The sequence below is a fragment of the Chiloscyllium plagiosum genome, unplaced genomic scaffold, assembly GCF_037043375.1.
Source record: "Chiloscyllium plagiosum isolate Xiang-an unplaced genomic scaffold, Cpla_swu_hap1 HiC_scaffold_20, whole genome shotgun sequence".
NCBI lineage: Eukaryota > Metazoa > Chordata > Chondrichthyes > Orectolobiformes > Hemiscylliidae > Chiloscyllium > Chiloscyllium plagiosum.
In genome coordinates, this window is record NW_028270158.1 from 21,429,077 (window position 1) to 21,447,040 (window position 17,964).

The following is a 17,964-nucleotide window of genomic DNA, read 5'->3' on the forward strand; positions in this document are numbered from 1 at the left end:
TCACTACTTGGACATCTCTCAAGGGGAGCTGCACACATAGGAAGCCTGTGTCTGACTCAGGGCTGTGACATCTGAACACCAATACGCCGACACAGGCACCTTTCAATTGTGGCTCCTCCTTCTATTGCTGGATCAGTGTTTGCCCGCATGTGTTCATTAAAGTAGTTGATCAATGAGTAATGATAACTCTGGGCCCATCTGCATGTGCTCCTGTTTCACAATCTGATTACATCCACTTCCAAACTCAAAACTTGCTACACTGCCTCCAGATCTTGCCGCTAACATGCAGAAACAACTTATTACTGGTTTTCCAGATATAAACTTGTTATTCCACACTCAATCTCAAGTGCTTTAGCGTGTCGTCCTCCCCTCCCACCCACCATCAGTCCGACAGGTGCAATGAGCAAACTGCCTCTGTTATAATTTCATCGGCATCAATTCTGCCATTAGAGTAAAGTCAGCAATTCCTTCACAGGAGTTATTACATATAGAAGTGCCTCTTTGTACGTAATTAATTAAAACATGGTATTTATCTGGTGAATGTACCAAACAAACCAATAAAACAAAGGAAGGAAGGGAAAAGAAATCACATATTAGCAATGTAAGGGAAATAAATTTATTTTAATCCCTTGGAGATTTAATTTGATACATACATTACTGCTAGGCATTCACATAAAGCATTGTTATACAATAATTGGTACAGCTGATTAGAGAATGGTACATACTGTTGAAGTTATTTTTGCTAATACCGTCAATCTTGAAATAACCTTTATTTTTTCTTCCCTGCCAATAAATATATCATTTTAAAAGTGACATGTTAACGCAAGTGGATTGGTTTGGCATTTTCCTAACAATATTTAACTACTTCACACAATATGAACATTCCACAAACACTATATTAACAATAATTTGAATGAAGTGAGAGAGTTGAATTAGTTTAATACATACTTTTTCCACATGCTTAACCTTAGAGTGCTCCACCAAGATAAATATAGATATTTCACAGGTTTCAATAATTTCATATATTTTAATAAAGTATATTTTAGTGCAGTGGTACAGTCTCCAACTGCTCTTTCTTTTTAGGTCATTTGATTTTCAACAAAATACAGCAATCTGAATTTAGGATTTGAAAAAAAATAATCATTTCTTAGTGAAAATATTAAATTGAGATTAAAGTGCCACATAGAGAGATATATGTTCAAATCTGTACTCAGTTCCCTTAGTATGATCTCAAACATTCCTCATTGTACTAGACAGCACTTAAAGTGTCATTGGCCAACAGTGCAGGGAGAGATTTGAGGATTCAATTCTCAAATGGGGTATTGACAGATCAAATCAGATATCAGAGTAAAAGAACCCTCTTCCACATGGAGCAATTTCATGCTTACAACCTCCAGGTTGCATTCTTTAAAAATATCTTCATTTTTATATACACACAACCGAGGCTGCATTCCAGACTAGGATTCAGAGTACATATTTTATATATTAGGCAAAAATATTCAGTTATTTTATACATTTTCACAACTACAAGGTTTCTTCAGCAAGGAAGAATTAGAAACTTCTAATTAGCTTCATATTTTTGGGCTCAAAGTGCAGAGTTTGGATAAGAATGGGTAAACCAGATTAGGCCTCCATCTTGCATTTTCTAGTGATTGGTTGCATAGACTAATATAGATCTGGGAACTGAATTACAACTCCTATCCATCTTGTCCAGAGAAGGGGAGTAAAAGGAGAAAGCATTTTGGCATGAAATCTCCAGTTTACTAAACTGAAGGGGATGATTTTTAATCTGCTTTCCAGGAGAATGGGTTATAGTATGGTACTACTGTGATTATGTATCATGATGAAAATTGCCCAAGTTTCATTTCTTTTGAACCCAACAGGATTGAAACAAGGACAGTTTCTGTAATTTGAAGTCAATTCCAGATGGCAGTCGTACCCCAGGTCATCAGGTTGCCAACCTCCCCTGATATATCTGAATGTTGATTCTTATAGCTTTGGGAGAATAAAGTGGTCATCCTTATCAAACGCTATATACCGAACCTCCTAGCTTTCTACTTTGGACACCATATGTCCATTGAACTTCCTACCACTTCATCTGGGATTAGCATGAGTAGTGATGCATAGCACCACCAAGTGGTAAACAAACAGGTTTGCATCAGTGAGTTCCCCAGACCCCTGGTTGCTGTTCAGAGCAGGTCCAATGGTGCAGAGGCTAAGTGGGTTCCAAAATGAGCAAGGAAAGAAAGAAAACTGGACCATTCCATCAGATGGCCTGTGCAACTTCACAAAGAAGTGGTTTTTCCATGTTAGTCATTGAGAAAGTACTACTTGCATTAGAATTGTGGGGAGGGGGTGGTCTTGGGGGGGAATCGAACAGTAACAATAACTTGGATCTGCATTGCACCAATTTTGAAAAAAAGTCTAAGATGCCTTCAGATACACAAAGAAAACACAAACAAACTTGCATTTATTTAGACTGAAGCAGAATATGCTGGGAATACTCAACAGGTCAGGCAGCATCTGTGGAGCTCCATCTGAGCTAATAATGGAAGGCCACAGAGCTGAAACATTAACTCAGTTTCTCTCTCCATCAATGCTGCCTCACCTGCTGAGAGTTTTTCACTCCTTTACTGTCTTGCATGTGCTCAGGATATTCCAAAAGTATTCTACAGCCAGTGAATTACTTTAGAACTGCAGTCACTGTTGTTAGTGGGAAATCAGAGCTGCCAATCTGTGCACAGAAATATCTTGCAAACATCAAATGAGTAGTCATGATTCGGAGATGCCGGTGTTGGACTGGGGTGTACAAAGTTAAAAATCACACAACATCAGGTTATAGTCCAACTGGTTGAATTGGAAGCACTAGCTTTCGAAGCGCTGCTCCTTCACAACCACCTGATGAAGGAGCGGTGCTCCGAAAGCTAGTGCTTCCAATTAAGCCTGTTGGACTATAACCTGGTGTTGTGTGATCAAATGAGTAGTTATGCAGTTTTGGTTGAATTGTGAAATGTTGGCCAGGGCACTGGGATAGATTGCAAAAGATAAATAAACTCTTTTGGAGAATTGACAAAGGTACAAAGGTAAAATTATTTCCTTCCGTACTGTCAGCTTGAAGCTGAATAGTGTGCTTAAATTCTGGAAAATTCTCATACAGTACAGAAATGTGTGTTGAACCGGTAAATGGCATTGTAGATTTAAGATCATTCATGTTTATGTCACCAGTGCATCGTTCTAACACTCAACATTAACCCTCACCTTCAGGGGATATTCCCAGAGATTCATGCCATATTAAGAATGTCTTCAGTTCCAGATCAGAAGAGCTAATGTTGCAATAAGCAGCCAGGCAAGAACATTAATAGAGATCAGAATGTGGTGGGATATTAGGCTGATGGAAACAGGAGCCTCAGAGAGACTGAAATAAAACAAGGAGCTACCAATGCTGGAGATTTGAAATGAGAACAGAAACAAAAAATAAAAACTGAAACACAGTTTCTCCAGCAACTGCCTTAGAGTGTCTAATCTATTGGACCAAAAGAATTTTAAAAATATTTTTGTTCAGTTGTGATTCTGCCATTCAGATGAATTCCTTGCACAAACTAACTGAAGCACAAGCTCATGTTCGGCTGCTTTCTAACAGTGACTGCACTTCACTGGTCTGGAAAGTGCTTTGGGTCCTCTGGAAGTCATGACAGGTGCTATATAAAGGCAAAGTCTTTCTTTTTTCTCATGATCTGGGCAGTGAATGCAAACTTTATTTCAGTTCAGGCACAGATGTTGGAAAAGATATTTATCCTCCCAATCTGGGCTTCAACCCAAATTCCAAACAGGAATTGTCAACGACCCAACTCATAGCACCACCTGCCATTCAGCCCCACACACCTTCAGACCTCCTGTGCCATTCAGTGCTGTGGTACCACTGATTGTCGCACATTTTATCCATACAGTGTTGGCATATTTCATTGCATTGGCATAAACCATAGGACCACGCCAAATAGTATATTTACCCATCATTGAAGAGTCAGAGATGCATAAATTCTTGACAGTTACTTGATGTCAAAGTTAAGAGCATCATAAATGGATTTACCTCAAATATGATTGTCTCTGAATGGGAGGCTCAAAATCAGAAACAAAACATAAATTTGGGAAAAGTCTTACACCAGTAAACAAATTGACCATTTTACAGACATTTCATTCAAAGATCCACAATTGTCACAAGGGAATACAGAAAAAAAACTCGAACACGTTCACAATAATGGCCCACAATGAAGAGATGGGGACACATTTTACGCTGCGTTTCTTTCTGGTAAGTGAAGTAAAAAGCAATTATTACAATTTCAGCATAAGCTATTTCACAGTGTGCTGCTGTTGCTAAATAAGGGCATTCAGTTTCTGCTTTATTTTCTGAACAGGTATAGAACACAGTTGATAGATGTTGCATTCTCTCCTCTGCAAACACATTAGCATTTGGCTGCCTTGCACACATAATGAATCTGAAGACATGAACAGAGACCATAACATATTGCACAACGTGCTCATGCTTGGTAATTTGCAGTATTTATATTCTGTTACCGCAATTCATCAATGCTCAGCGTGTGTCAGCCCTCCTATCTCCCACCACCCAGCTGGCTAGCAAGTCATTTACAAACCTGTCACAAACCCTCCTCTCAGTCTGAGACAAGTTTTACCCCCCCCCCCCCCCCACCACATTCGCCATTTGTGTGGCTTCCCTTCTAGTCCTCCTTATATTCGGAATCCTCTGTCTGTCTTCTGAAATTTTAAATGTGTACTCACTTTCAAGATCATGTTAGCTCTCCAAAGTGAAAGACCACATTTGGTAGAGGGTACATTTGAAACCCCAGCCTGCCCATCCCTCGGAGTGGAAGTAGCTACAAGATCACAGCGCTCTCTCCCTGTCTATCCTCTCCATTTCACCTCCAGAACATGACAGAACATCTCACAAAACAAATGCCATTTTTTAAAAAATCTGTTCCGAGGATAAAGCACCCAGCATTATGTAAGTGGTTCAAATGTTGCCGGCACATTTATATAGACTTTTCAGATCAGAAGATTTCTTTCCCTGCAAGTGCTGCAAATGCGGTAGATAACCAGGTTGCATGTCCTGGAAGAAGCCCAGAAGCAAGAGTCTGGCTCCTTTAACCAAAGGGATTAAAAGATTAAGAACAAAACTGAGGAATCATGGAAAAGGAAGTGCAGCAAATTTATCAAATCAGGCCCTGAAGAAAAGATGAAATGTAAGGGTGGATTAACAGACAGAATAAATTGGCAAACTATTTTTGTTTTTTAAATTTTGCAGCCACTTAAATCTCCAACAAGAATTTGCTATCTGTGGGAATGAGACGTGACAGTACTGGGTCAGAGGCTGAGAGTATTGCAGAAGCATACATTTCCAAGGTATGCGCTGGGGGGGGGGGGGGGGGGTGTCTCTAGAGCACGTCTTGTTGAGGGATCCACCAGTGGGAAGATGGGAGTTCGCAGAGAGTCACTCTCCCACCCTTATTGCTGATCCCTTCCCTCTCCCTGTAACTCCCCCCTACTTCCCTTCCCTGTGCTTAGCTCCCTCCTTGGCCAAGCTTTTGGCTGGTGTGGTACAGGCAGAAGACACCAGCTCCCCACTGCTGATGTTGGCTATAAAAACAACTTCAACCTTTGACTACAAAATCAGCCACTTCCCACTTGGGCTCGATTTTGAATCAGGAGGAGCAAGTTGAAGCCCACCCGGTTTACTTGGTTTGGGGCCTGGGCAGGGAGAGTGGGCATTGTACCTCAAAGTTCCCCTTTCCACATTGGGCATTCCACTACCCCTCCCTCAAAGTCTGCCACCCCCTGTGGAGGCCGTCAGCCCATCTCCAACCCCCTCAGCTCAGTCTCTCAATGGAGACCCAGAATCCTGTGGTCCTCTCCTTTGGGCCTCACTCCCTTCCCGGCCAGGAAAGCCCCCGACCGGGTCTGCCCTGATCTCCGGGGACCCAGCCCTGGCCATTGGAGCTGCCGAAGCTGAGGCAGAGTGCGTGCCAGACAAGTCCTGCCTGCAATCAACTAACACTTTTTGTAGTGTTAAATGGCATGGCCACAGGGGAGCTGTGATCAGTGGGGGGATTCCTTCTCTGCCACATCTTTGGTTGGTGGGGGCAAACATTTCTGCCATCTGAAAAATCCTGCCCAAGTGGCACAAGACACAATGAGCTTGCAGTAGGCAGCCCAGACACCCATCCACTTGGTAACAGCTAATTGAGGTGGAGTATGGGTTGAATGGGAAATAAATCTTCCTCCACTCTACTATTCCTTTAAAAGAGCTCGATCTAATTGCATCGGTTTTTATTTTCACTTCCCCCACTTGCATTCTCCACTTGGAATTCTGAACTGCTTTGTACTCAAGTCCCAGGCCCCTGGATTGAGATTGCCAAATTTTCAGAGCCTGACGAGCTCTCTCGAGGAGAAAGCTGCTCACTTAGTTGTGCCAGTTTTCGACTCACATGCTGGAGGTGAAAGGACAGTTTTACTGCATTGTGCCCTTCAGCATCTATAATACTACACCGCACAATCAAACAGCAGTAAAGGAAAATATACACACTGTACAGCTGAACTGTAATTTTGTTTCAAGATAATGGTCGTTCTCACGTAAAACTTTAAATGTGAAGTCAATGATTTCTTACCATGAGATGCATCTTTCAAAGGTTTTTAAAAACAGAATCACCAACCCATTGCGGCTGATTGATTCATGAGACTTGTACCACCTGAAATGAAATGCGAACCATTTATTTAATGTGGGGAGTGTAACTCCTCCCATATGTACGCTTAAAGGAGTGCCCCCAAATTTCAAAGTCTACGTCTTCCTTCTTTACCAAAGAATAACTGTACACACATACACACGGATCGTAAATAAACATTGAGGACCACCAACGATTGCAGTTAACGCTCATATTTAGCCCGACGTGAGCTCTGGACCTTTAAAAAATTTTGCTGTGCTCTCCACAAGCACTTGGCGAACTACCAAGCAGTGGAGAGCACTTTGTCAGAACTCATGGGCGTCACTGTGTGTGACTTGGGCACCTTCCTTAAATCTGACTCGTTTGCATGCAGCCATTTGGTTCAGCCAATCTCTGTGTCATGCATGTATCTGGAAATCGACTCTTCTCTTGCTTCTGTTCAGTTGTATCTTCAACACCATTAGGCTTGCATGAGCACAGAACTTTCTGGAAACTCTTCTTGAAGTTGTCTGACAGGAACCCATAGAGCACAGGATTGGCGCAACTGTTGGCATAGGAGAGGACCACCACAAAGAAATATATTCCCACAGAAACGGGTTCCTCTGGCAAGGTGAAAATTAGATTAATAATATTCAGGATGTAAAATGGGAGCCAGCAAATTACAAACACAACTACGATGACGATCACCATTCTGGTGACCTTTCTCTCAGACTTTCTTCGTTTGGTTGATCCAACACGTAAACCAGAAGATTTAACTTTGATTATAATGAGTAGGTAACAGAGGCATATTATTAACAGTGGGCCAAAGAAGCCCAGAACTGCTGTGTATATGATAAAGGCTGCACTCCAAACTGACTTGGGCTCTGGCCAGTTAATGTTGCAAGTGTTAATGTCAGTTTGGACCTCGGAGTATATGATAACTGGAAGAACGACCACGATGGATGATATCCACACTGAAGCATTAATCATCTTGGCAATCCGTGGACAGCGCCATTTGGTGGATCTGATCGGGTGCACTACCGCAAGGTAGCGATCAATGCTCATGACGGTCAGGCAGAAGATGCTGGTGAACTGGTTAATGCCATCGACAGTCAGGACCAGCCTGCACATAAAGGATCCAAACGGCCAATAGCTCAAGGCATTTTGAGCAGCAATAAACGGCAGTCCAAGCATAAAGAGTTCATCTGCCACAGCTAGGTTCAGGATATAGATATTGGTCACTGTCTTCATCTTGGCATAGCATACAACAACATAGATAACTAGAGTATTCCCACTGAGACCTATTACACAAACAATGAAGTAAATTACAGGAAGCACAATGGTGCTGACACTCGACATGAATGGTTCTCCATGCGTCCCATTATGGGATTCATTCCTAAATGCCGAACCATTGATCTTCTCAGTGCTTTGTTCCCAGAGGGGGACAGTGGATATCTTTAGAGGCTCCATCTCTTGCAGTGTAGTCCTCAAGGTTTCACTCTGGACAAAACTGTACTCATGTCCAATGTGCCCCTAGGAAAAGAATGAAAGGAAATGTTGAAGGTTTGAAAGATGGAGAAAAAAACATTCCCTCTGGTGGAGGACATTCAGGACAAGGTAATATTCAGATCTAATTGATTGAATAGACTCAACTCACTGAATGGTCTATGTAAGAATTTTCCATTCGTTAAATGTTAACGTGAAGTGTATTTAATTCAATCCATACAGGATGTTGATTTAGTATATAATGCATGAGTGGCAAAGCTCCATACATCTATATCAAGTCTTCCTGGTGTTCAAAACATGCAATGGCTTTTGTTTTGATGGTGGAAACTTTTGTAAGTTTTTGGTGATCTAAACCCGAGGAAATGGGAGGTGACTTGTGACATTTGACTTTCGGGAAGAGAAGAGACTGACTGATGGGGAATGAAATAACGCTCCTGTCAAGTGATTGATTGCAAAACGCATATAGTTAAACTAACCGCATGTGGAGGAGAGGTCACTGTGCTGTCAGTTCACTCTCTATGTTCTGAACTGTACTCCTCATGTTGCATTCTGTTCATTCTCACAGCTCCTGGAGTTTCTTTGTGGAATCCTGAACGTATCCATTTTATGAGGTTGGACGCAATGGGATAACATTGGCAACCTCGTCAACCATGACTCGTGGACTCAAAACTCATTGCCACACCCTTGAGTATAACACCTAGGCCAATGTTCCAGTGCTGTACTGAGGCAATGCTATACAATGTGAAGTGCTGCCTTTCAGCTGAGATGTTAAACAAATGTTGAGAGATGTAAAAGATAACACATATTAAAACAATATGTGTGTGTAAATGGAGTCTGATCCAGGAGGTCAACTGCCTCCAGAGGGAAGTTGATAGATTCTCCCTGAAACAGGAAGAAGGAGTCAAACTCAGCTTTGAATTTGCCCACTGATGCACAGTTTACAGTATGTGGGTTTAACATTAACAAGAAGCTCAAATTAGGGCTACCACATCTCTATGGTATTGATCTAGAGATGACATTCCATGCTATGCATTCCATGATGTTGATGGGTAATGATTCCCAATGAGGAATTAATGATTCCGACAGTGATTTAATTTTCAATAAATTAGCAGTCATTACTGAGAATCTCTGAAGGCAGCAGTAAAGTAATCTGATCATTAGCTTATTTTTCAACTCATAACATTGTTTTAATCAGGAAATATCGCTATGAATAATTCAATACATGTAGCAAGTCTGTATGATTATCGATGGATCTGTCTTAAACAATGGGTCACTGTTTTGTACCGAATGAACCAGACATGGTTTTAACCACTTCAGAAGTAATGAGGCAAAAGCAGGCCAATTGCCTGAATATCTCAGTGAACTCCCTGCTTGTCTTTATCTGCAATTGAAATTCACTGTACTGTCCATTGCTGATGTGTCTGTAACATGAGGCATGGGTTTAATCTCATCCCTTTTTGAGAGGTTTGCCAGACTGATACCGGAAATGAAGGGGCTTCAGTTTACATGTAAAGACTTACAGCAGGGAAGAACATTGAGAAACGTTTCACTGGTGAGTAACCAAAGGACATATGTTTACGGGGAGCTGAGGAGAATCTTTTGAATGCAGTGGATTGTTATGACCTGGAATGCACAACCTAAATGAATGATAGTAACAGATCTAACGGTAATGTTCAAAAGGGAACTGGATATATTTTTGAAGGAGAACAACTTGTCAGGCTACGGGGTTGTGTTTGGGGATAGGGACTCTTTCAAACAGCTAGCACTGGCCCGATGGATCAAATGACCTTTCTTTACACTATAACTGATTGCCTACTGTTCATTTTTGGAAAATAAGACAATAAGATATGAAAGTGCATCATGTTTTAGTAAGGCTAAGTGACTCATGCAAATTAGACTTACACATTTCTCAACTGTATTGAAGGGCAACTACAAATCACTGTGTGAAGGCCTACCTGGTTTGAATAGAAGATTTTGTCATCTGGGAACACAGGAGAGTGGGGACCCAAAGACAATCTATTCCCCAATGTTTTTATCAAAATGTTTTACTAATTCTCACTTTAAATTGTATCTGCTGATATCTGAACTCGTCATCAAACTGAGAGAAAGTAACTGAGACAAAGGAATTATAATCATGTCTCATTATTTTCATGGCACTAGATTTGATTCTTCGTCCTTGATGCTGTCTGGTAGAGCAGATTTGTTGGAAACCTTCCCATTTATATCAAATAAATCTGAAAACCAATGGAAAGGAAAAAAACGTTGCATTTATGTCGCTGCTTCCATGACCTCAGGATGTCCCAGAAATGTAATCGGGGTTTTAACATAGGAAATGCACCAGCCAGTTTGTATATGAGGAGTTTTTAAAAACAACATTGAGGCCATGGAGCACTTGTTTTAGTTCTAAAGAAGGGTCAGTGGACCCAAAATGTTAACTGCTTTCTCTCCGTAGATGCTGTCAGATCTGCTGAGTCTCTCCAGCAATTTCTGCACTTATTTTAGTGATGTGTTAGTTGGAAGGCGAGTATCCATCAGATCACCAGGAGAAACTCCTCTGAACATTTGCGAAATGACACTATGGGATCTTTTGCGTCCACCTGAAAGGGCAGATTAAGCCTCAGTGTAATGGCTCATCCAAAAGGCAGTACCTCTGCCAGCCGGTGCAGTGATCTCTGAATAATTATGATGTGCAGGTGCCTATGTTGGACTGGAGTGGACTATGTCAGAAGGCGCACAACATGAGGTTAGTGTCCAACAGGTTTATTTGAAATCGCAAGCTTTTGGAGCGATGTTCCTTCAGTTGTTGGACTATAACCTGGTGTCATGTGACTTCTGACTCTGAGTAATTCAGGGAGACTTGTGCTTATTTAGATGTTTCAATCACACTTACACTTCTGAAGATACAAGCTTAGTTTGTCCGATCCTTCCTCAGAAGATAGCCTGCTTATACCAGGTACAAGTCTGGTAAACCTTCTCTGAATTGCCTCCAATATATTTACAGCCTTCCTTACATAAGGTGACCAATACAGCAGACTTTACTCCATTAATCAATTACTCAATTAATAATCTACCAGGCTTATTGAACAAATAGTAAAATGTGTGAAGGGGCACTGTATGGCATCAGTTGGTTCAACAGGACCTCAGTGCATTCCTGGAGATTGCTTATACCTTAAACTTTAACAATTCACATTTCTGCTGTTTGAAGCTTTACAAATCGAATTTGTCCTTGTGGGTGTATAGCGTCTAAAGCTCTATATTTGACAAACTTCATAATAATGGATTGCTCTGTCTCTATGTTCCAAAGTTATTAAACGCAGAGATGCCGCTTTTCCTTTGAGACATTAAATCGAGTCTCCCATCTGCCCTCTCAAATGGATGGGCAAGATCTACTTGAGGGGTAACCTGATGGAGATTTATTAAATCATGAGGGGCATAGATAAGGTGAATAGCAAAGGTGTCTTCCCCAGGGTGGGGGAGTTCAAAACTAGGAGGCATATTTTTAAGGTGAGAGGAGAAAGTTTTAAAAAGGACATGACAGCAACTTTGTTTACACAGAGAGTATTTCGTGTGTGGAATGAACTGTCAGAGGAAATGGTGGATACGGGTACAGTTACAACATTCTAAAGACATTTGGATAGGAAACATTTGGAGGAATATGGGCCAAACACAGGCAAGTGGGACTAGTTTAGTTTAGTTTAGGAACATGGTCAGTGTGGACTAGTTGAACTGTTTCCATGCTGTATAATTCTGTGAATCTATGGTCAGGTATACACAAGAACTCTGTGAGAAACCTGGGAAGTGATTACTGGGTCTCTTGCTGAGATGTTTGTATCATTGATAATCACAGGTAAGGTGCTGGAAGATTGGAGGTTGGCTAACATGTGCCACTGTTTAAGAAGGGTGGTAAGGACAAGCCAGGGAACTATAGACTAGTGAGCTGGACTTCAGTGGTGAGTAAGTTGTTGGAGGGAATACCGAGGGAGAGGATGTGCATGTATTTGGAAAGGCAAAGACTGATTAGGGATAGTCAAAATGGCTTTGTGCGTGGGAAATCATGTCTCACAAAAACTTGATTGAGTTTTTTTGAAGAAGTAACAAAGAAGATTGATGAGGGCAGAATGGTGGAAGTGATCTATATGGACTTCAGTAAGGCGTTCGACAAGGTTCCCCATGGGAGACTTGTTAGCAAGGTTAGATCTCATGGAATACAGGGAGAACTAGCCATTTGGATACAGAACTGGCTCAAAGGTAGAAAACTGGAGGCCTGTGAGCAGTGGAGTGCCAGAAGGATCGGTGCTGGGTCCACTACTTTTCGTCATTTATATACATGATTTGGATGTGAGCATAAGAGGTATAGTTAGTAAATTTACAGATGACACCAAAATTGGAGGTGTCGTGGACAGCAAAGAAGGTTACCTCAGATTACAATGGGATCTTGATCAGATGGGCCAATGGGCTGAGAAGTGGCAGATGGAGTTTAATTCAGATAAATGCAAAGTGGTGCATTTTGGGAAAGCAAATCTTAGCAGGACTTATACACTTAATGGTATGGTCCTAGGGAGTGTTGCGGAACAAAGAGACCTTGGAGTGCAGGTTTATAGCTCCTTGAAAGTGGAGTCGCAGATAGACAGGATAGTTAAGAAGGCATTTGGTATGCTTTTCTTTATTGGTCAGAGTACTGAGTACAGGAGTTGGGAGGTCATGTTGCGGCTGTACAGGACATTGGTTAGGCCACTGTTGGAATATTGCATGCAATTCTGGTCTCCTTCCTATCGGAAAGATGTTGTGCAACTTGAAAGGGTTCAGAAAAGATTTACAAGGATGTTGCCAGGGTTGGAAGATTTGAACTATAGGGAGAGGCTGAACAGGCTGGGGCTGTTTTCCCTGGAGCGTCGGAGGCTGAGTGGTGACCTTACAGAAGTTTATAAAATCATGAGGGGCATGAATAGGATAAATAGGCAAAGTCTTTTCCTTGGGGTGGGGGAGTCCAGAGCTAGAGGGCACAGGCTTAGGGTGAGAGGGGAAAGATATAAAAGAGACATAAGGGGCAACTTTTTCACACAAAGGGTGGTATGTGTATAGAATGAGCTGCCAGAGGAAATGGTGGAGGTTAGTACAATTGTGACATTTAAAAGGCATTTAAAAGGAAGGGTTTGGAGGGATATGGGCTGGGTGGACTAGATTGGGTTGGGATATCTGATCGGCATGGATGAGTTTGACTGAAGGGTCTGTTTCCATGCTGTACATCTCTACGACTCTAAGCTGCAGAGATGTTTGCTCAAGGGCCCTGACAAATAGGTACCTCTCAAGCAACAATGCAGACACAATATTTTTAGTCATTATGACATTGTTGTTTGCGTGGGGTTCCTGTGTACAAATTGACTCATGTTTCTTCTACATTACAACAGTGACTACATTTCAAAAATCCTCCTTTGGCTGCAAAGTATTTTGGACATCCTAGGTTTGTACATCAAAAGCAAACATTTTTTTTCGATGCAAGACTTACTTAGTAAGTAATATTAAGATATTACCATAGGCTCAGTGTTAAAGGGGGAAGAATTGATCAGAGTCTTGCTCCTGACTGATCAGTACTGTTTCCTTAAGAAGTGCATATGTGTAGTTGTCAGGTGGATGATATCTGGAGATGGCTACAATGTACACTAGGCTGTCAGTGCTCAAACCAAGTTTGTTGCACTGTGAAGTCTCTTTAAAGGATGCCCACTTTGAAGAAATTTTCTGCCTCCCTCAGACATGCACTCAGTGAGTCCCTTTCTCACTGCCACAACACTGTGACCTCCTCAGCCCTCCAGCTCTTCGACTGCATGATGCACCACCTTGCTCCCCCTTCATTTGCAGCTCCCCCAACACCCACCCCCAGTCCTGAAGAAGGGTTACACTCGAAACGCTGACTTCTCCATCTCCTGGAGCTGCCTGGCTTGCTGTGTTCGTCCAGCCTCCTGCTTGTCTACTTTGGACTCCAGCACCTGCAGGTTTTTTGCCTCTAACCTGGCTTACCACAAGGCTGCTAGTGTCCATGAGGAAACAAAAACAACATAAATCATTCAATTTCTAACAGTCAATCTGCTCTAATACTGCTCCATCAATGCTAACCCACTGAACTGGACATAACAGTGTAAGTAAAGGCATTGAGGTATTAGAAATAATGTCGCTAATTGGTTAGACACCCAAAAAAATTGATGCAATATTCAGCCAATTGTGCATAGTTTCGATATTGTCGATGAACTTGGGAATAAGTGGCTAAATTCATACAGTTCATGCTAAATGATTACCTAAAGATAAAGTGACCCATTGTAGTAGAAGGCATAGTGTCTGCAAAACCAATCTGAGTTGCTCTATGCTATACGTACAGTCCCATACAAACATGATAAATAGCAGATAAGGACATTAAAGCTTGGAAAAGCAGTATCACAAATGTGCTACATTTATCAAACCATTCCTTTATCTCCCTTTTTACATTTTTCATTTTAAAACATTCACAGAGATGAATGCCTAGTCATTTTCTTGCACACCAGGTGTTCATGTAAAATTCAAAAGTGGACTTTACACTTGGACAAGTGCTGGTGAAGTCCCACCACTGAATCATCAAATCAAACCCAGCTGACAGGAGCAAGTCCCAACACCATCCTGCATTCCCTATCCATCTCAGTACCAACACTGTCCTGCATTCCCTATCAACCCCACTCCCAACATTGTCCCACATTCCCCATCCATCCCAGTCCCAACACCGTCCCACATTCCCTATCCAGCCCAATCCCAACACCGTCCAACATTCCCTATCCACCCCAGTCCCAACACTGTCCTGCATTCCCTATTCATCCCAATCCTGACACTGTCCCACATTCCCTATCCACCCCACTCCCAACAATGTCCAGCATTCCCTATCCATCACAATCTCAACTGTCCCACATTTCCTATCCACCCCAATCCCAACACCATCCTACATTCCCTATCCATCCCAGTCCCAACACCATCCCACATTCCGGATCCATCCCAGTCCTACATTCCCTATCCACCCCAATCCCAACACCGTCCTGCATTCCCTATCCATCCCAATCCCAACACTGTCCCACATTCCCTATCCATCCCAATCCCAACACCGTTCTGCATTCCCTATCCATCCCAATCCCAACACTGTCCCACATTCCCTACCCATCCCAGTCCCAACACCGTCCCACATTCCCTAACCACCTCAATCCCAACATCATCCCGCATTCCCTATCCACCCCAATCCCAACACTGTCCTGCATTCCCTATTCATCCCAATCCCAACACTGTCCCGCATTCCCTGTCCATCCCAATCCGAACAGCGTCCCGCATTCCCTCTCCATTCCAGTCCCAACACCGTCCTGCATTCCCTACATTTCCTATTCGGCTCCGAGCTAACATTGGGCTGCAGCAGCTGACGATGTGAGTGTAAGGACCTATCCTTTCTGACTGGCTAATAACGCTGCCACTAGTGAAAGCTAACACTGACGGAAAGGAACAAGAGCAGTTCACTCCCCGAGCTGGTCGACCTGCAGAGAGGTGTCTGGAGCGCTGCCGTCTCCACCCCTGGACCTAACCCTTTACCTACTGGAATAATTGAACACAGTCAGAATACGAATAGACTTAAAGTCTTTTAACAGAACAATGACCCCGAAAAGTCCCTGTAACCTGATGTCAGTGTTAGATTCTCTGCTCACTCCTGACCTGCTCTCGGTATCTGAGTTAGCATTCCACAACGTCCCCATCAGCATCAAGTCTGGGTCAGATTCTTTAAAACAGCAATCCCGTTCAAATCAAACCTTCACTCCCCCTTTTTTTAAATAGTTGACTGGGAAGGTAATTGGCAAATACAAACTGGCCTCCTGACAGTCCAAATCAAACTTACAGGGTGCTGCAGAAACGTGAGTGAGCAGAGAAATGAAACCTGGTGCGGTAACTCGGACTCTTCCACCTCAGTCAGCTCCTCATGATGAGAGAATGGAACAGCACAAAATGAGGCCGTTCAGCCCATCTGCCGGCTCTTTGGACGAGCTAACCTCCCCTTCCTGTTCCAATGCGGTTTGCAAATGCGGGCTCCTTCAGTATTTAAGCATCCCCCCCCCTTCTTTTTGAAGTTATTAAACAAAAGCCAGCAGTCCAGGTTTATTTTAACAGCAACTTTTCCCTCTCTAGTGATCCCACCAGAATTTAGCAAGCTGACAGCCTGAAGTGAAATGGAGTGACATACACTGACCACTCTGTTCAATGTTAAAACACTGGAACAACTCTCCTATGTCTGCACGTAACATGTGGTCGGCACAGAAATGCTAATTCGTTTGAACTTAACATGAACACATTTCCCCCTCATCGGTCCGCGTCTCCTGTTATTTTACCTGTTGGGTTATTTCCAGCATATGTGCCATCCAATCGTGAAGGTTGGAGATCTGGGATTGCAAAAGATCCGGCAGCAGTGTGCAGGGTAGCGAGGGTTTTCAGTAAAGCTCTTGACCTTTAAACTGGCTTCAGAAAGGTGTTCCAGGACAGTAAGGGGGGGTTGAGCAATAGATCCAAGGGGCTGGTTACAGACAGCTAGCCGGAGACAGCAGCCCTTACTGCCTCGTAGTGCTGTGTTATTCTAAACGAGTTTACAGAATCTCTGAGTTCCTGTCTCAGGCACTCGCTGACGAAGAGAGAGAGAGAGAGAGAGGCATTGGCTGCAGTCAGTGTGTGTGTGTATGTTGGGAGGGGGAGTCTCGGATCTGATGCACTCCCCTCCCCAAACGAACTGTCGAATCAGTAGATGGTGGTGTGTATGAGTCACTGAGGAACAGAAGCACTACATGTGGCACACAGCCTCTCAGCTCTCACAGATACAACCGGGTCCATGCATCAGCCATTATATAGATTCAAATGTGCCCGTTAACCCGTGACTGAATGTGAGAAGTGATTATGGGTGCTCCTTTACTGAATGACATGTCCCCAAACCCTTGAGTTTTCCATTTGGGACAGAACTGCAGACACACTGGAACACGCATGTTCCCTCGCTCCTGAACTCAGGAGCAGTGCTCCGTGTAGGTCTCGCCCCCCTCCCTGCAGGGGGGCACCGCAGTGCCCGCTCCCTCTCACTTGCAGGCCCAACTCTGCATCCAACCAGGTCTTCGGTTCCACAGAGGCTGAAATGTAATGTTTGGGGTGGGGGTCAGTGACGGGCCCGTGCTCTCCGCCTGTATGTTTGTCCAGACAAAAACACAGGTAAGTCAGCTCCTCTCCTCCCCAGGATCAATCACTGCAATAATAATGTACAAACCACAATTGCAATCATTTATTCCCACACCCCCTATGGCGCAGTATTAGACCAATTTTGAAGTCTGAGCGCTATAGTACGATGGTTGTTTATAATGGGGGGGGGGGGGATCTTACTTTGAATAGAACATCTCCCGGAACCGCGATAAAATAGTTTTGGAAATGTAGTCATTGTTACAAACGTATTAACCTAATGCTGGTCATTTACACCCCTGACTATAAATGGGGTGCAGCTTCACTGTAACCGAGTGTTATTAAAAAAAACTTGAATTCCACTAAAAAGGAGTGAGGTTTGATGTTAAAGTGTATTAACATTTGGAAACTGCGCCATCAGTTCGTTTTTATATATTAAAAAAAGCGCGGTCTAAGCTGAAAACTTTCCTCAACCACATTCTACACGCAAGGGAACGAGCTTTTATCCTCCTGTTTTAAACTAAAGGAAATGATGAACAATGTTCAC

The 17,964-nt window shown here is 42.9% G+C and overlaps 1 protein-coding gene across 1 annotated transcript; it reads right to left on the reverse strand.

The window, feature by feature from the left end:
* Positions 1-602: 602 nt before the first annotated feature.
* Positions 603-16,863, reverse strand: LOC122560786 (somatostatin receptor type 5-like). Its single transcript, XM_043711871.2, has 2 exons — positions 16,595-16,863; positions 603-8,243 (listed from the first exon to the last, which is right to left on the reverse strand). Exons 1-2 carry the CDS (start codon positions 16,622-16,624, stop codon positions 7,080-7,082), a joined length of 1,194 nt encoding a protein of 397 aa, XP_043567806.2. The 5' UTR covers positions 16,625-16,863; the 3' UTR covers positions 603-7,079.
* Positions 16,864-17,964: the final 1,101 nt, after the last annotated feature.